The following is a 20,267-nucleotide window of genomic DNA, read 5'->3' on the forward strand; positions in this document are numbered from 1 at the left end:
CGCTGGGAAAACAGAGATGTATCATGGGGCCTCATCATGGCCTGATAAAACCACGAAATGTCCATCCATCTCCTTCTATTCTAATTCCATGCTTACCAAGGGAGCCACTGATAATTAGAAGAGGGGTGTCTAGGTGGTAGATACAAGTATTCCAGTCACTCGAAAAAGATGGTGCTGATTATATAATAAGCTGACTTCTAATTTATACATAACTCCCATGTGAATTTAATTTGTCTCCTACATCATCAGGTAACTGATCATCCTCGAATTTACTATGACTATTCAGTTTCTGGACTTAATAAATTAAACGTCTAAACTATGGTGATTCAATCCAAAAGCTACCCCGTCATTCCTATGTGAGACACATGCAAGAGTTAATAAAATAGATGATAGACTTCTCTTAAAGCTTGCATTCCTCACACTCCTTACCTTTGCAACAAAATAATCCCACATACTAAGTTCAGGAGGAATAAATTTTTCTTTGTAAGATGGTCTTTCTGCAGGCACCGGTGGTGGGGTAGCATCTTTTACAGGCCTTCCAGGGACGAGCATTCTCATGTTAAATCTCCTACGGTGTTTATCTATGTCTTCAGAAAGGACAGGAGGTGCTAGATGAAGATAGAAGGAAAAAAAAATCTAGCATTCATTTTCCATTGTTAATTGATAGAGTTAAGCTTTCTTTTTATCCTACTCTTGCCATGTTTTGGTCTAAACTAAATTACTTATTCCTGTGCTTCTAAACTTTTCTAGTTACTGAATCAGCTTTCCAGCAGTCATGGCAGAGATACAGATGGAGATAAAGCATTAAAGTCTATCTTGCCATGTGCTCCCTAAAATAAGGATTAAAGTAATTCTATATAAAATATACTAAATAAGTGGTATATTCAATAAATATTAAAGTGAGTGATTGACTGATTATCCCTGGCTATGAGGTTCAAGAAAGATTCACTGAATATGTAGAATTTAATAGTGTGCCTTAAAAGAAGGGCAGAAGTTCAATGGGAAAATGGAAAAGGACAACATAAACAAATAATCAAAGAAGGTTTGGGTAAATGAGGAGTAAATTACTTTTGGTAGACAGGAGTCACGGAGGGAAGTAATATCAACAACAGTCTAGAGTTAGGTTAGGACAAGTCTGTGGCTATGAACCTGGGAACTTATGTTTTGGGCAATTCTCACTAACACCTCTTAAGTTTTAGTCACACAATGAGATATGGCTTGTCTGATCAATTAGAGAGGAAGATGGAAGATGACATAAGAACAGCCTGCACTAATACGGTGGGTGGTAAAAAGTAGAGGAAGGGTTGTATATGAGTGATACACAAAAGAAATAGCAAAAGGATTCAGGAATTGGGTATGGGAGGGCCAGAAAGTAGAAGTCAACCTGCTCCTCTCCTAAACCTCCCCATCACAGAAAATAATTTTATCTCAACTCTTCTTTCTTCCCTACCCCAGACACAATTCATCAACAAATCCATTGGCTCTAACCTCAAACTATACCCAGAATATGATCACTTTTCACTCTGACCATAACTAACACCCTAGGATGAACCACTATTATTTCTTTTTAATTGAGGCAAAATTTACATAACATAAAATTAACAATTTTAACGTGTACAATTCAGTGACATTTAGTACATTTAACATGTCATGCAACCACCACCTCTATCTAGTTTCAAAGCATTCTCCTCACCCCAAAAGGAAACACTATACGAAATAAGCAGTCACTCCTTATTTCTCCCTCCCCCTAGCCCATGGCAACCACAGTCTACTTTCTGTCTCTATGGATTTACCTATTCAGGATATTTCATATAAATGGAGCCAGACAATATGAGACTTTTTGTGTCTGGCTTCTTTGGCTTAGCCTATTTTTGAAGTTCATACAGATTATAGTATGCATTAGTACTTCATTCCTTTTATAGCTGAGTAACACTCCACTGCACGAATATACCACACTTGATCCTTTCATCCTTGATGGTAACCCACAATTATCTTTTAAGTGAACTAGCCTCCCTACCACCAGCCTCCCTACTCTTATTTATGTTACCCAGTCTATTCTCCACAAAGCAGCTAGAGCAGTTCTTTTGAAAAGCTGAATCAGAGTCTGTCACCTCCTCTCTTTCTTTAGAACAACTAACGCTTTTACCATGATCCTAAAGGAACTTGCCCCAGCTACTCTTCTATTCTCATCTCCTACAACACTCCCCCTCTTCATGAGAGCCATGATGGTCCCTGGGTAGTTCTTGGAAAAGGCCAAACTCAATTCTACCTCAGGACCTTTGCATTCATCTGCCTGGAATGCTCTGGTCTCAGATATCCACATGGTGTGATTCCCAACTTCCTTACAGCTCTCCTCAAATGCTATCTCATCAGAAATATGTCTTCCAACCACCTTAACTAAACTGGTCCATTCCCATTCCCTCATCACTGTCTTTCCACTTACTCCATTTTTATCACAGTTCTTATCACTACCTGAAATATCTTTGTTAATTGCCTGATAGGTGTTAAGTGAATAAATTAATGCAAATATTAATATGTACTGGCAGGTTTTAAGCATGGATGATTTGATGGATAAATTACCATGAACAAAAAATCAGAAAACTCAGGCAGAGAAATAAACAATTTTGGAGAAAAACTTTTAAGTTTAAAGTGGACTATAACCAAGCAGCAAGAAAGAGATTCAGATATCCACATTTGATGGGAATGGAAGCAGTGGGAGTTGATAAGATCTCCCTTACAATGACTTACACAGGAACCTATTTATTTAACTCAATCACAGACAATGAAGACAGAGGTTAGTGTCAGTAAACTTGTGTGCCACTGATTTCTCATCTGTAATATGTCCATTTCTAAGGATGAATTAAGATGACTTCTATATATCAGCATCAAGATAGAAATCTTTCCTGCGGCATCAGTCTATACCTCACCATATCATACCATTTTCAAAAGTGGGATGAAAAATATATTCTGGCCATGAGGGAAGAAGAAACACACAAGGAAAATGGAATAATACTATCACATTTTAGACTAAAGGAACATATTTTGGAGAATAAAAAAAAGAATTTAAAAACTGTGTGTATGATTGGAATGGCTATCTTGCACATGACCATACATTTAATCTGAAGCCAACTGCTGGTATGCGCTAAAGATTTTGAACACTTACTTAAATTTTCTTCTTTCTGTAATTAAGAACTATCCGTTTTGTTTTTGCTTTTTTTTTTCATTTTATTTTCTTAGGAACTACTCTTTTTGTATGACTTTGTTCCTTAACATTTTTTCTGTATTTACCTTTACCTTTCCTCTATTTTTAATCTTCTTCAAACATGTCCTGCTTTATCAACCTCAAAAATGTTATTTCTATAAAAATAAAAGTAACAAACTATATGTTTATTATATCATGGGTTTAATTATTTGCTGTCATAACAAGAGTGATTATACTTTAAGCATCGCTTATTTTCAAAGTGAAATTTCTTGAAACATTAAAAAAAATTTTAACATTCAAAATGATTAACATTTACATACATTACTGGTATCAAACGTATCTTACCTGAAATATTTTCTGATTGTCTTCGAGGTTTCACAACAAGTTTTACACCGCCTCCAAAAACAGCAGCCCACATTCGATTATTTAATGGGTGGGCTGCAAGCCGAAATAATTCACTGGAGGAATTTGTGGCAAGAGCATGTATCAATAAACTTAAGTAAACAGCAACAACAGCTTCACATAGCAAAATGTTCAGTTTTGGCTGGTCTTCATCTTGGGCTGAACTCAAGAGATTAATAAGTGAGCTCACACCTATAAGGGTATATAAAATCATAAGACGTATGTCAGGATGAAGCACCAGAAGGAAAAAACATCCAAATTTGCAACTTATCCAAAATTATGCATTTATATTTTACAAAATATTTCCATAATTTGAGCAACAAAATAAACAATGATAGGAATGGATTATAGCCTATAGAATAAAATCATCCATTTGTCTACACTGATATAATAAATGAGTAGATAAACAAAAGGTAAGAAGGGGAAGCTCTTCCTTAAAGTACAATTTCAGCTAATACATAAAATGAGTGATAGTGTTAGAAAATCACCATCTAGTAACCCCACAGTAATACCTGATTCAGGCAAAAATCATCACTAGATGCTAAAATTAGCAAGTGAAAGTATAATATTTTACACAGTCTCAAACTAACTCTTCACAAGATACTGATTAATTACAAAGGAAAAAAAAGTAACTTTACAATGGAGAAACTTGGCAGAAACCACCTTACCAAGTGATCAAAGTTAACAGCAGCTGGGGCCAAATGACATCATATGCCTCTTGATATCTCCTACTGAGAAAGACACATCTTTTTTGTGGTATCCCTGCCAAAAAATACGTAACCTGAATCCAACATTAAGGAAAAAATCAGGGCTGGGCACGGTGGCTCACACCTGTAATCCCAGCACTTTGGGAGGCCGAGGCAGGTGGATCACCTGAGGTCAGGAGTTCGAGACCAGCCTGACCAATATGGTGAAACCCTGTCTTTACTAAAAATACAAAATAATTAGCCGGTCATGGTGTTATGCGTCTATAGTCCCAGCTACTCAGGAGGCTGAGACAGGAGAATTGCTTGAACCCACGAGGCGGAAGTTGCAGTGAGCCCAGATTGCGCCACTGCACTCCAGCCTGGGCGACAGAGCAAGACTCTGTCTCAAAAAATAAAATAAAATAAATAAACATAAAGAAAGATAGAAAAAAAAAATCAGAAATGCCCAAATTGAGGGACACTTAAAAAAACAACTGGCTGGTACTCTTCAAAAGTGTCAAAGTTGTGAAAGAGAAAGAAGGAAGACTTTACTCAATATAAGAGGAGACTAATGAGACATGACAACTAAATGTTACATATGGGCCCCCAAAAGCACATTAGTGGGACAACTGGCAAAATTCAAAAAAGGTCTGTAGATTAGAGAACATAAATGTTAAATTGGATAATTATGTGAGAATGTCTGTTTATAGGAAACACACATTGAAATGTTTAGATGGAAAGGGATATCTGGTCTGCAACTTACTCTGAAATTTTTCAAAAAAAATACACTTAGATACACAAACAGCAAGTGAGTGAGAGAGAAGAAATGAATGACAAAGCAAGCATGGTAAAATGTTAACATTTGGGGAATCTGGGTGAAATTTAGTATTATGTTTGCAATTTTTTGCAAGTCTGAAATTATTTTGAAATAAGAGGTTAAAATGAAAACAATGTGTTTCTACAAGGCAATGGTTAAAGTAATCTGAAATATACACTTAGGATATTGAAGAGAGTAGAGAAGTTTTGAAACAACTGATGTAGAGAATGAGAAAGAGAGCCAACAAGAAAAAAAGGACTGTCAGACAGCATGATATATGTACCACAGAATAGTCACTCCTACCCCAAGACATACATTTACACGCCCGAGAACAACTAACTGTATTTTCTCTGGTATGTCTGTGAAAATATGTCTGTGATTTTCTAAGACTCTAATTTAAAATTTCTAAGAAAGATAATGTGCTCCATCCTTATGAAGGATGTTAAGACATTGCTTTTTTATGTTGGTTAACATAGCTGGTTTTATGAAGCCTTAACTTCCTGAGTCTTCAGACAATATTGCAGTACTTAATAGTTCCTAATCCATAGCAGAAAAACATCATCAAAAAACAAAGAAAGAAAGGAACCACTCACTAAATCCAGCAACAAGCAGGAAACTGGTCAGTAGGCTTTTAAGAAGAAATTGCCAACTAGAAGATTTTTTTTTTTAATCATTTAAATTCTCACCAGGCCATTGAGCAGGAGATGAATTTGGTGTTGCGTGTTCTTCAATGCTTTCTGTCCTTAGTCTTCTACGATCACTTAAAAGAAGTCCTTGATAAGCCATTCCTGTAAACTGATTTCCTTCTGTTTGACTGCTAAAACAAATAGGTTCAGTTATTTATCATCCTGAGAGGTAATAAAAAATTGCACTTTATGTACATCATCTATTTTAGACACCTATTTTAAGAAACAAAAATTCTTAAAATGCATTCACTGTTCTAATAAAAATTTATTTTAGAAAATTACTGAAATTAGTTACAAATGCTTACTGTTTTTTTTAAACAAAATAACAAATTTTATTATGTTGGGCAGATGACACTTATTCCTTTAGAATTTTTTCCAGATGCCACTTTAATACTTTAAAATCTTTTCTATTTGCAGTAATTTTTATTTTGTGTTTTTACAAAGTCTGAGGTAAGGAGACTACTGCTGGTACTAGGATACAGTAGGCAGAAAGTTTCAGGGACTAGTAGGTTGCAATTCTTTTCTCTGCAAAGTTGTGCAAGTTTAACCCTAAATTAAAGTTATGAACTAAAACCCAGAGAATCACATTTTAGAAATACCTAAACCTAAAACCAAATGTCCCTAAATATTATTTAATAATATTTACTTCCCTCTCTGTAATGGCTATCTTTGTGAAGCTGGGGAAAATATAAAAGTGGAAAGTCAAGCTGAGTCTAGTAAATCATAGCCGACCAACTGGAAAATATATATTTAAAAACAATGTATTTGCATTTTCATTTGGTGCCATTTTAATGGTGACTGACATCAAACAACTTATCTTTGATCATTTAGATGACAACAGTCAACTAAATCAACTTTTTTCCTTATTTACATTTCTAATCTTTGGAGTTATTTAGACACAGCCTAATTAGGTTACAATCAGAGTACAGGCCATTTTGATAGATAATTCTTTACTTGATACCAAATGTTCCCACAAAAGGCTGCTACCATTACAAGAAAGAAAGCTAGAAATATATTTAATATCAATTTAATGTGAATCTACTATTATAAACTTTTCATTTATTAACATAATTCATTTAAATCTAGGTTATCTTTCCAAGTGATTCAATTTCTTGCTACTTACACTGCTCTAGTCATTAAAATGCAAAGTACACACTAATGAAGGCAATTATACATTTAGAAAAATTCAATCCATTTCTTCTAATTGATATCACTTCCAAAGACTTTTACATCATATGTAAATGGGTAGGTAAAAGTAATTTAAATAATTCCATTTTAGGAATGTACTTTTTCATTTTTCAAAAGTATTTTTTATTTCAATGGATAATTAGTTAAATAGCTGCTAATCCAATGCAAAAAGAAATTGTTTCTAAGGAAAAACAATTAGAAAATTTCATATTATAAGTTATTATGGACAGTAAACTCTTCTTTCTTAAAAACAAAAAGGATGGTAATGATGGTAATTTACATTTACTATTTGTTACTTTCTATATTTCTCTGTGACTACTAGGTGACAACTAAACAAATAATTATTTTATTTCTGATTCTCTCGCATCTATTAAAATATCATGGCTGTCATATTCAGGGATTTTTCAGTCCCTAGGAAATAGAAACTTAATATAACTCTGGAACAGTTTAATGTTTTTGCTGTATTAATACTATTTTGGGTGTTTTTTTTACCTGTAGCTATGACTGTCACATAATGCTTGGTAAATTGATGCAGAAAGTGATGCTGCTAGTGAATGAAGTGTGTGCACCTAAAACCAAAACAGTCACAATTACATTTTGTACTAACATTTCTACACAACAGTAATATTTCAAAAATTAGAAAACATCCAGGAAACCTAGCAACATCATAAATAAGACTGAATCCTAGATGAGACTACTAACTCTGCTTTAAATCTTCTAAAGTAACTGTCACCCACCTTTATACACATGCCACAATAAAGCTGATTGTTTCAGACACATTTTAATCAAACATTTACTTACTGTGAGCCTGCCGTTTACCAGGCCCTGAGCAAAGTGCTAATGTTCATATTACGGGCATTTGTCCTACCCTAACAATTAGCTTAAATAGTAATATTCAAAAAAAAGCAGAAGAAAATAAGAATAGAATTTTCAGAGCTTTTATTTAAGCTTGCCTCACGAAATTCGCCTTGATGAAAATAAAGACTTAATCCTATCAATGAAAATGAAGTAAATCTTTTTAGTAAATGTGTCAATCACTGTGTGAAACAGCAAATTTTCCAGAAAGTAATTTACTTGGTACTCATGAATTGAGGACAGTCTTAGAATTTTACATTTAGAAAGTTTTAAATTTCTCCATATAATTAAAAAAAAAAAACCCACCACCCTGAAATGCTATACTGAATCAATATTTTCAGACTCACAAAATCTTTAAATTTGAAGGGACCTTAGAAACAGTTTCATACCTTATACAGATTACTCTTTGAAAGCCTTATCCAAATTTCTAGGAACTAGAAATGTTTACTTTGAATTCAAATGCTTTTTATGCCTTTTCTGCGTGTCCCTATTCACCTAACAAATGATTTAAATAATCTCTGCTAAAATACTAATACAGGTTAATTCATAATATGGATGAGAAGTCCCAAATTGGTTATGACCAGGCCTTTAGAAGAATGTGCTGCCAGAGATTAAATGTGCCTGTCAAACAAAACAAATAAAAAATAAGAAAACAGGGGACCTGAATTGTGCATCAGCCACTAGAACTGGAAAAAGCATAGCACAAATACACTTAGGCTGGGACAGTGAAAAGTCTGATCAGCTAGCTCCCCAGATCCTGCCAAGCTCCCTAGTGTTTCTTGGACTGTATCAGTTTTTAAGATCTTAGCACAGGGTATCAATATAGTTCGCAGTAGTAACTGCCAAAACTCTGATTGCCTCTAACTATTGCCTCCAATAAACACAACCACCAAGGAAACAGTAATAAGGACACTCTCTCTGGGACCATTTGTGACCAATCATGGTTCCCTCCCAGATACTCCCCAACTTGTATTTTCATAGTATCTTGGCATGTAAACAAATAGTCATATTTCCAACTTAATGGTTCATTTAAGGGGAATGGAGGATCTAAAGGAATATTAAGTAGCAAGAATACTGTCAAGAAAATTAGTTTTATTGCCAAAAGTATTTGTCTGTCTTAAAGGAAGACAATAACTTCTCCAGAAGTAAGAACACTTACTTTTAAATTACATTCATTGGACTAATACTCTTGAACTGATCATGAGTGAGAAAGGTAGCACTTTAAAATATTTCCCCTAAGTTCGAATTAAAAGACAGGTATAACATATTTACCTTCTCAGGGTGTATAATATCAAATGATCATAAACTTTACATTACCTTCACATCTTCAATACTGGGATGAGGTGGTGTTTTCATCTGAACAATAGTATAAAGTATATCATGGATGTGATTATTTAAGTACAATACAGGATTAGCTATGACTGTTTTTGTTGACGCAATACTTGCTGAAAGCAGAGGTAGGGTGGTAGGCAGTGGTAGTGGAGACTGGAGCTGCTTTACTGTAGTTTCCTGTGGGTGATAGTGAATTATTTTTTTCAAAGTAGTTTAAAAAATTTTATCAGTTCTCTGATAGAAATACTGGTGATAAACATTGTGTAAAGGGAATATGTTTGCTCACTCATTCTACACAAATTTATTGAGCACCCAGTATGTACCAGGTACTATGCTAGATGTAGATGGTATAAAGATAAATATGACACAAGAATACTCTCAAGCTGTTAAGCCTACTCCTTATTATCAAAACTTCAGTCTAAGACACAGAGTATAAATATCTGCCTCCTATAAAGAGAGGAGCTGAACATATTTAGATTAACTAGTAAAAAGTAGTAAAAGAGCTTTATAGCTATAACTGGAAGAGCTACTGAAATTACTGAAATAACCAAGATTGAAAAAAAAGTGATATTCATACCTGTTGTGATTCTTGTAGCAAAAATTTGAGTTCCATCCTTACTGAAGCCAAACCACCACCTTGGGCCCCATGAAGGCTACAGTAGCTGAGAAATACTCTCAGGAGATCTTGGTTTTTCTGCAACCATGACTTTCGTCTTTCTGCATGCTCTCGTTTGGCCTGCAATCTTCTTCTTTCTATTTGATGGCGCTCATAGGAACCAATATCTGGTTTGTCTACCATTTCTTCCTGATCCAGTAGATCACTCTCTACTTTGGAATATGTCTTACTGGAATACTCTTTAATAACTGATTCATGATTACATATCTCATGCAAGGCAGCAATTTCCTTTTCAAGCCAGTTATAGAGTTGAAATCTGAGTTTTCCTCCATCTACTTCGTAACCTGTAGCCAATGTTCTTAATTCAGTCATAAGGATCTTTAAACAAGCTCTGAATTTTAGTTGTTCAGCAATCACATCAACTTCAGTATCACCTTCAGGATCATCCTCTTCCTGAGGTGTTAATAACATGTTAGGGTCTGAGGCCTTCTGATCTGATTGTTTATCTTTTTCCCTGGCATCTGTACTTTTCATCACTAAACCAACAGCATCGTCTTCCTCTTCATCTAAGGCACTGTCGTGATCTTCACCCCAATCAAGATTAAGAGGTTCCTCATCAACTTTTACTATTGGCTGACTCCAGTCATACTGTGATGAAGTTACATTTGACCATTCAATGCCAGAACTTCCATTGCCATCACTCAGAGCTTTTGAATGTGAAGGTACATCATCCATCCTGTGAGAAATGAAGTCAGGCTGATCTTTTTTTGCAGATAAGGCAGATGTTTTGGTTACTTTTGGAATTTTGGAGAGTACCTCCAAGGCTAAAACAGGGCATCCAACTTTAAAATGAGCATTTGCAGTGGTAAAGAATAATTTTCTTTCTATGAGGTTAATTTTATCAACAAAGTTCTTCTCAGTTTTGAGACCTAAGGTTGCCAAAGTTCCTTCAGGGGAGGCAAGATTTCTTCGAATGAGCAAAGGATGAGTTCGAAGGTAGTTATAAAAACTAAATGCCACGGGGTTACAAGACTTGATGATAACTATAGAAATCAAACAGATAAAATCACAAAGCATTGTGTTAATACGTATTTACATTACAAAACAATAAAATACGTCAGCATTTCTTCAAAAAAACAACATGTAAATATTAACCTACGATAGGTTAAACTATGGCACATACAATCATTACAACTGTACAGCTGAAATAGAAAGAATTTCCCAATATGCTACGGAGTGATTCCCATCACTACAGAGTGATGTCCAGGATACACTAAGAAAAAGAAGATGCAGAAAGTACATGTAGTAAGCTACCTTTTATCTATCTAAGACAGTGAAGAGGAAATACAAATACACACTCATGCATATTGGCTTATCGTTTTTAAATGGAAGACAAACACAAAAAATTTTAATTGATTCCTTAAAAGGGGAGAGCAAAACAGGGAAAAAAAGAGCTAGATTTCTCTGAAAATACACTGGTTTTATATATTTTATTTTAACACCATGTCAACATTTTACATAATTTTAAAATAAAACCAAATCTAAACCACAATTCACAAAAGGCAAAATTAAACAAATCAGTCTATCAAGTTGGTAGCATAATCACACAGAGATGAACTCTAAAAAGTGAGTTAAAAACAAGTAATTTGACTGTACATCCTTAGCAGAATGTACCATAAAACAAAAAAAAATCTGCAAAAAAGCTTAAATTATGTTCAGAATCATGTTATTATAAAAATATCTGTATTATTATTCTGAAACTTATATGCACATAGATAGCAAATAACTATGTTCATGCCATGAGAATCCAAACATTTAATTATAAGACACAAACTTGACATCTAAGATGAAAGAACCCTATAATCTATATGTGCATGAGAAATAGCAGGGTAAACTCCTAAATTCTAAGGAAAAAAAATTTCCTAATTCCATTCATTGCAATAGTCTAGAAATTATGACAAGATTAGTACCAATGAGGATCCTGGTGCCCAAACTATAGTTTCTAAATATTATTCCCACTAAAAGGAAGCAGAATGCTTTGGAGGAATGGTCATTTCCAGGTCTGGGGCAGGAAATGTACCAGATGACCCTTAAACATTTTGTAGTACCAGAAAGCAAGAAAACTATCAAGAAATAATGCCAGAAGAATTCAGAAACCTGAAGAAGTTCCCATTTGTGAAAGAACAATCTGAGCATCCATAAAAATAAACCAAGAGAATGATGCCAGCAAGATGGCTGCTAGACACACCTGGCATTCATCCTCCGAAAAGAAAGGACCAAGGCAATGAATAAACAGCTAAGATTTGACTGGAGTGTCAAAGGGAGAGCACTAGAGTGCAGCAGGGGAGTGGAGATGCACCTGTGGTGACTGCAAGTCTAGGAGAGCAGTGTGGAGGTACCCAGCCTCTGCAGCCCTATCTCCCCCACCCAGACTGGATCTGCCCACAGTCAGGAAGAACTTCTCATTGCAGAGGGGAAAAGGTAAACAGAAGATCCCCATCAGCCCTCATGGCCACCACAAACATCTACAGTCCTTACAACAGAAGAATCCCATAGTACTTGCAAGCCCTGTGTCCAGTTTGGAGAGATGTCAGAAGTTCACGCAACGGCACTGACCCAGATTAGGAGCATAAGGTGTGTGCCCTCCACCTACCGCCAGTGAGCCAAGCTGCTGCAGCACAAGCACTATCTTGAGACCAGTCACCTCTGGCATGCGCACTGCTCTGGGGGCCAGGAGTCACTGTACCTCTCCAACACTGGGGACCCGTCTTCATTCCAAGCCCACATGGGTAGCTGAATGCTACAATCCCAGCTATGCAGAGCCTAGGACCACGACTGGCTATGACTTTGGTCCTGCATGGCAGGGAAATCAACCCCTACCATCACGCTTTTGGTCAGAGAAACAATCTGGCAGTCTTGCCCAGGGTGAACCTGCCCTTGAGCCAGCCAAACCACTACATACATACCCTCCCCCAAATGGGAGAGGTCTCCAAGCCTACGAGCAGCTGATATGCCCCCAGGCCAGCAAAGCAGCTACATGCCCACACTCAGGACCTCAGAAACAGCCTGCAGTGCCCCTGCTCCCTGCACTCAGAGTTCTGGCCTGCCAAAGGCCCTGCGCCTGCAATCAAAGCCTGAGAAATAGTCCTTCGGGCCGCCCCTGGCAGCACACCACCAGGCCAGCCAAGCAGCCAAGAGCCCACTTCCACGGCCCTGTGGGCTATCCCCTGGTGGACACATCCCAGCCTGGTCAAACAGCCCTGCAGGCTACCCCCAGTGTGCACACCCCTTAGCCAGCTGAACAGCCTTGCACCAGTCTCAGACCTGAGAAACAGCCCCATGAGCCCCTAACAGAAACGCCCCCATGCCAGCTGAGCAGCCTTATGCCCACACCTCAGGCCTGAGGAGCAGCCTCACTGCCACCCCAGCTAACATAGTACCAGACCAGCTGAGCAGCCCTGCACCTGCATCACAGGTATACAAATAACCCATGGGCAACACCCTGCAGAAACACCCCCAGGCCAGCTGAGCAGCCATGCAATCGTGTCATGGGCCAGAGAAATAGCCTTATCCCCGCCCCTAACAGACAAAACCCCAGGCCAGCTGAGTAGCCGTGAGGCCACATATGAGCCCTGTGGGCTGCTTCTGGCAGGCACACCTCCAGGCTGGCCAAGTGACCATGTACCCACACTCCTGGCCAGAGTAACAGACCTGTGGCCCCAATCCCAGCCAACCAGACCCTAAGCTGGCTGACCCACTGTGTGCACATATGCACCCCAACCTGAAAAACTGCCCAGTGAGCCCACCCTGGCAAAGCTACATGGCTATCACCGCAAACTCTTTCAGCCTAGGCAACTGAGAGGATTGCAAATGCCACTAATGTGGATTACACGTGAAGAAGCTACATGGAGACTACACTACTGTATCCATCTAACCAATGCACTCCACCAAACCAACACCTCAGGACCTATTCATAGTAACAAGTCTTTCCCTATGAAACCTACTCCATAAAATTAGAAGAGGCAACTTTTCCTGCCAGATACATAGAAATCAATGTAGAAACACACCAACCATGAGAAAGCAAAGAAATATGACACCAAAGGAAAAGAATGGAAAGGAAAATACTAATTCTCCAGTAACAGACCCCAGTCATAAGGAAACATGAAATGCCAGAAAAATAATTCTTAAGGAAATCATAGTCTTAAGGAAACTCATTCAGATACAAAAGAATACAGATATACAACTAAATGAAATCAGGAAAAGAATACATGATGTGAATTTGAAATTCACCAAGGAGACAGATATCATACAAAAGAACCAAACAGAAATACTAGAGCTAAAAAATTCAATGAATGAAATAAAAAATATAATCAAGAGCTTCAACAACAGACTAGATCGAGCAGAAGAAAGAATTTCTGAACTTGAAAACAGGTCTTTTGAAATAACTCAGGCAAACCAAAAAAAAAGGAAGAAGGAGGAACAGAAAAAAAGAATGAAGAAAGCCTACAGGATTTATGGGACACTATTAAGTAAACAAATATTCATATTATGGGCATTCCAGAAGAAGAAGAAAAGGGAAAAGGTGAGGAAAACATATTTAATAAAGTAACAGCCCAAAATTCCCAAGTCTTGGGAAAGAGATAGGCATCTAGGTCCAGGGTGTTCAAATAATCCCAAATAGATTCAACCTAAAAAGATCCTAAAAAGCACACGGTCAAGTTGTCAAAAGTCAAAGACAAGGATCTCCTCATTTTTATTCCCAAAAGGTAGCCAGTGACCAATGACCAGTATTTCATTTCTTATGATTTGTTTCAGGAAACAACCAAAGGAAATGGAGGAGGCAGACATAACATGTGTGCACATTCAGGTGCATGTTTGTACAACATACATATGCCAAATGCAACAAGAACCACACTGCTGTCCATCTTACTTTTTTCACTTAAAAATACAGCACATATTAACATATGTATCTACCTCAATTTTTAATGACACACTGTTTCTATATGTGGATATATTAAAATGTATTTAACTATTCTATTGACAAAAACTTAAAATGTTCCATTCCTTTCAAATTATTGAAAACAACGCTGATAAATATCCTTTAAGTGCTTGTAATATCTAAATTATTTAGGATAACAAGGAAAAAAGAATATTTACCACAGAGGCATAAAGTTTTTCCAGGCCCATGTGACAAACCAATACGTGTAACAGCCAAAATTTCCATTTAAAAAAAATGGCTATATGATTATGTAAAAAGAGCTACAGAATGTGGCAAACATTTTGTATGCTTGTTAAATATATACGTAATTAGAATAGGATGGTAATCCTATCTAATCCTTTAGACACACAAGAAATTTTAATAATAAATTCTGAAAGTTGAAAAGCAAATCTGGTAATGATTTTTCTTAATCTAAGTGAACATTAGTTCAGAAAGTGTCTCTTCCTTTAAAAAAGAAAAAAAAGAAATCCACAAAATGTCCTACCTTGATGTTCATCATCCTCCTTTGGTGTTTGTTCCAGTAACGTGTCCAAGGCTCGGGTGTAATCTTTCATTACCCAATAGGCAAGACTACGCAGGAAAGGATCAGGATGTAATCTTTTGCAACTGAATCCTGAGCCATCCTTTTGGCAACCCAAAATCTTCTGATTTAGGATGGATATATAAGTGGATGAAGTCTCAAATTCAGATTCATATAAACGGGCAATAACCATGGCTAGCTGAATATCTTCCATTTTTTCAAGACATACCTGCAAATTTAAATATTAATACTTATCTTACTTAATGATAATTATTTAGAGAGATGAAATATCCCATCAATACCCTGAAATTATCTACCATTTATATCCTAATGGTGGGCGAAGGGACAGTGAAGGGTAGTTAAATGATTGATAGGAGATTAAAGAATAGCAAAAAGAGTAACAGGTTGGAACCCAGTAGCTTCCAAACTAGACAAATCATTTATAAAATAAGCATGAAACAAAGTATATTAATATCATGTCAGACTTAAGATCAACTTAAATAACATTCATTTTTAAATTAAATACTATATATGACACTAGAATTTATATACCACTTCCTCTTAATTTCCAAATATATTTCTGCATAATCATAATTATTACTATCTGCCTCGTATTTAAATAGTAAATAAATTATGAAATACAGCCATATGTTCTATTCATAGTCTCTGGGAGCCTGTATTCTAATGCAACTACCAGTTCTGAGCATTTGAGGTCATTTAGGCAATATGAGCATCTCTCAGTCAACACTTCTCTTTGCTTGAATAACTTCTAAGCTAAACTTCCAATTTTAAAATCTTAAGTATTTGTTATTTAAAAAAAGAAACTCATATGCCTGGGATAATTGTAAAAAAAAAAACCCAACTAATTCTAAATTAAAAATACTAAAGTACTTTCACTTAATTGAATATTTCCTGTTTTTCTATCATATATTATTTCCAATTGTATTTGTCCTTTACCTGTTCATATTGTTCATGATAGTAATCTAAGAGGAAGATATCAGAAGTAAACAGAAACATTTGTAATTACTCTCATAATCAGCTGCTAGGATTACATATCAAAAAGTGGGAAGTTTTACCTCCTCACATCGTTTTCTAATATAATATTCTAATATTATAAACTATTATAAAACAGTACAAACTGGAGTTTCAGTTCCTTATTTATGAATTTCATTTAAAAAAAACAGCTTAATGTATCTGCCTTTCTGCACAGAATAAGGAGGTTGTGACCTATGTACTTTAAACAGTTCAGAATCACAAGATGGTCTGGAAGAAGACATTCATGAACTATTTTTCAGCATCTTTTTCATACATTTTACACATAGTCTTGAAATGCAATGTGCCATATATGAAATTTTTCTTTTTTTCTTTTTGAGATGGAGTCTCACTCTGTCGCCCAGGCTGGAGTGTAGTGGCGCAATCTCACCTCACTGCAACCTCCGCCTCTCGGGTTCAAGTGATTCTCTTGCCTCAGCCTCCCGAGTAGCTGGGACTATAGGTACGTGCCACCACACCTGGCTAATTTTTGTATTTTTAGTAGACATAGAGTTTTGCCATGTTGGCCAGGCTGGTCTTGAACTCCTGACCTCAGGTGATCTACCCTCCCTGGCCTCCCAAAGAGCTGGGATTACAGGCGTGAGCCACCATGCCCAGCCTGAAATTTTTCATTTGTTTCTCCCTTGAATTTATTCATATTTTCCTTTACCACAGTGCCACTATTTTAAGTACAGCAACCTCTGTAGTTATTCTGTGTCCTAACAAACATATGACCAAAAGTTACAATCTCCTCTACAACCTTCTTAGGTTTTCAATCTTTTACAAGTATTATATAGTGCGTTTTCTTATTTATACCTCTATGGCATCTTTCAATGAACCAGCTAGCAAGAAAAAAGCAGCTGATTGTTCAAAGCGTTGTTTTCCAAGTAAGGAAAAAGCATTTTTCAAAGCAGCTTTTCGCCATCTATCTTCATTAAAGTTGTGGCTGAAAAATGTTGTCATTTTTTCATCATGCTGTGACCTGGGAACCGAGCATAAACATAAAGTGGTTAAACCAAATTTAAAAGGTTCTACAGAATGTATAATAATATAAAATAAAAACCTCAAACAGAAATCTAAAAGAAGAACAATAACTTCAAGGACAGGCATTTGTTATCAAGCATCTCTTCACTTCTTCTAAGAAGGAAGGTCAATAATGCCTTATGTATACATAACTAGGAAACAGCATTTTTTACTTTGCAAAGTGCTTTTATCAACTTTTAAAACATCCCACCCTTTAGATTAAGCTGAAAAGATATTTTACCCATTTTTTTCAGCTAAAGGAACCAAGTCGCATAGAAGTGGATTTGATGAAGCTCATATACCTAATTATTTTCAAAAGCATTAGGTTTCTTACTCACAGCACAATCTTCATTCTCTTGAATCACGTTAAGTGTCAAGGCAACTTACCTAAACAGACCCCACACTACTGCTTTCTTCTTCATTGAAAGGTAGAATAGTGCAGCATCTAAGGCATCATTGTTCCTTTGAAAAGAAGCTTTGGCAACCTAAATGAAAAATAAAATATTAAATTCACAATTTGACATAAGAATTACAATCAATTAATCAACAATAATGTTCCCCTGCTACTTCCATGGCTGATAGAAACTGTGGAGACAGAAAAAGTTGGTTCTGTTTCACAATCTCCAGTAGGTTGTAATATTAATACATGCTCCTAGAGATAACCATTTGCAAGCCAGTAATTATGGTAAAAATCCTAATTACAGCCAGCACTTATTGACTATTTACCACGTACTGGGCACGAGTCTATGCACCTTTTGTTATCTTATTGCGTCACTACAAACCAAGAGGTACTATCATTATTCCCATTTAATAGATGAAGTGACTGAGACAGAAAGGTTAAGTGAATTGCCTACAGTCACACAGTAAGGGTTAGAAAAGGGAATAGAAACCACGTAGAACTGAAACTAACATAGAAAGCAATAAAGAAGGCAGAATATTCAATAGATGTGAGCTTTTTCTTGAAAATTCAACATGTTATATTGTATGCAATCATACTGTCTTAAACATAAGAGCATATAGGCCATACCTTATTTTTCCAAGATGCTGAGATATAGCCTCTGCAAATCATTAAGTTGAAAGGCATAATGACAAAACAACAGTGGATGTTTTATTAATTAGCTCACATTGATGGCAAAGCAGGAAGCTATAATACTAAGGTATGGGAGAAAGGGAAAAGACATCTAAAATTACATCATGAAAATGCTTTACTCTCGGGCCGGACGCAGTGGTTCATGCCTGTAATCCCAGCATTTTGGGAGGCCAAGACAGGCAGATCACTTGAGGTCAGGAGTTCGAGGGCAGTCTGGCCAACGTGGTGAAACCCCGTCTCTACTAATAATACAAAAATTAGCCAGGCATGGTGGCGCACGCCTGTAGTCCCAGCTACTTGGAGGCTGGTTGGGAGAATTGCTTCAACCCAGGAAGAGGAGGTTGCAGTGAGCCGAAATCACGCCATTGCAATCCAGCCTGGGCGACAGTGCAAGACTCTGTCTCAAAGAAAAAAAAAAAGAAAGAAAGAAAAAAAAGAAAAAAGAAAATGCTTTACTCTCAATACTCTTTTCCCTTCCCCCTTTCAATTGTGTTGTCTGCCCCCTATCATTTAACTTAGTGCTTCAATATGTTAGATCATTTTTAGAGGAATTTTATTTGTATTCAGCTGATTTATAATATACATTTTGAGGCAGAAAATGTACATATCCCTTTGATTTAATTTTAAGAAATAAATTACTTATGGAAATAAATCATGTGTATATGATCACAGATAATCATAATGACAAGACACATGTTGACAAGAAGTAAAATCTTTGTGGGATACATCTGAAACATTTCAGATAAAATATGTCCTCTTTTATCCAGTGCTTTGGAATATAAAAAATTTAATGTAGAAACTGTATCATTTATATCCTTTAACAATTAACTTTTCCTGTACATCAGATATCACATTTTTTAGTTGGTGCAGGAATGAATTCCTTCTTATATCTGTGCTTATTTTCAGAAAAGAAATACTGATATTTTGTTGGCAGCCTTACACGTAACAGTAAAATAATACTTTTATACTCACATTTAAAACTGTGATCTGAGAACCACGCACACCAGAATCATGGGATGCTGATTAAGATGAAGAAACCTCAGCCCTACCACTACCAAATTAAAATCTCTGGTTATGGGATGGAGAACATGCATTTTACATAAGTTTACCAGTTGAGTCTTCTCTGGGGAACTACTATTAAGGAATAAATCAGGAAAAGGTCTTTGCATCCTTCAGAGAAACAAATTGATACTTCACAAATATAGTACCACTGATTGTACTCCAGGGTATTCCAAAGGACTAAAAGGAAAATATGAATAAGAATTCCACTTTCCTAATCCTGCTAAAGTAGAAAAGGCACAGGCTAAATCTAACATTTATAAATGACTGGAGTTTGGGCTTGTTACCTATCCTCTCTGAATCTTAGTTCCATCATATGTAAAATGGAGATGATGACATGGGGTTGATTAGAACATAACATGGAATTATTTATGAAAAGCAACTGGCACCAAACCTGGTGGAGAGCTGAACTGAATTTTTTTCCTAAAAGGAATCTACCAGAAAACTGACTCCAAAAACCTGCCTTAAAAACTTTGATAGCCATTTCACTTGCTGCCACAGATATGTTCTTCAAGTACATACAAATCAAAACTGTTTTTATCCAATGAGATTTCAAGTGTGCAAAGAACGTTTGCTACTTATTCAACTAGTGATGCAGAGAGTCCTTTGTATAAAAAGAGTTTTTTAATGTATTGTAAATAACAAACAAGAACTCAAGTTTACTTTCTAAAGTTAGATTTTTCCATTTTCTTAAACCAGGGCACACCTCAACTAATAACAGAAAATATTATTATTCCATGGATGTATTATAAATTCAGCC

The 20,267-nt window shown here is 36.2% G+C and overlaps 1 protein-coding gene across 8 annotated transcripts in view; it reads right to left on the reverse strand.

The window, feature by feature from the left end:
* Positions 1-20,267, reverse strand: part of DMXL2 (Dmx like 2) — a 172,201-nt gene that overhangs the window by 22,981 nt on the left and 128,953 nt on the right. For 5 of the 8 annotated variants that reach the window (XR_004666516.3, XM_003827837.7, XM_008953164.6 and 2 more), the window contains 9 exons: positions 17,746-17,843; positions 17,152-17,317; positions 15,268-15,532; positions 9,746-10,827; positions 9,154-9,345; positions 7,474-7,550; positions 5,794-5,924; positions 3,548-3,796; positions 430-608 (listed from right to left, as the gene is read on the reverse strand). Coding sequence is in view for 7 of the 8 variants with exons in the window: in XM_003827837.7 (XP_003827885.2) it covers positions 430-608; positions 3,548-3,796; positions 5,794-5,924; positions 7,474-7,550; positions 9,154-9,345; positions 9,746-10,827; positions 15,268-15,532; positions 17,152-17,317; positions 17,746-17,843 (2,439 nt within the window). In the remaining variant the exon portion in view is untranslated. The remainder of the gene's footprint in view (positions 1-429; positions 609-3,547; positions 3,797-5,793; positions 5,925-7,473; positions 7,551-9,153; positions 9,346-9,745; positions 10,828-15,267; positions 15,533-17,151; positions 17,318-17,745; positions 17,844-20,267) is intronic. The other 3 variants (XM_008953166.6, XM_008953165.6, XM_034938750.3) reach the window with 1 other exon arrangement.

Source organism: Pan paniscus, chromosome 16 (genome assembly GCF_029289425.2).
Source record: "Pan paniscus chromosome 16, NHGRI_mPanPan1-v2.0_pri, whole genome shotgun sequence".
Lineage (NCBI taxonomy): Eukaryota > Metazoa > Chordata > Mammalia > Primates > Hominidae > Pan > Pan paniscus.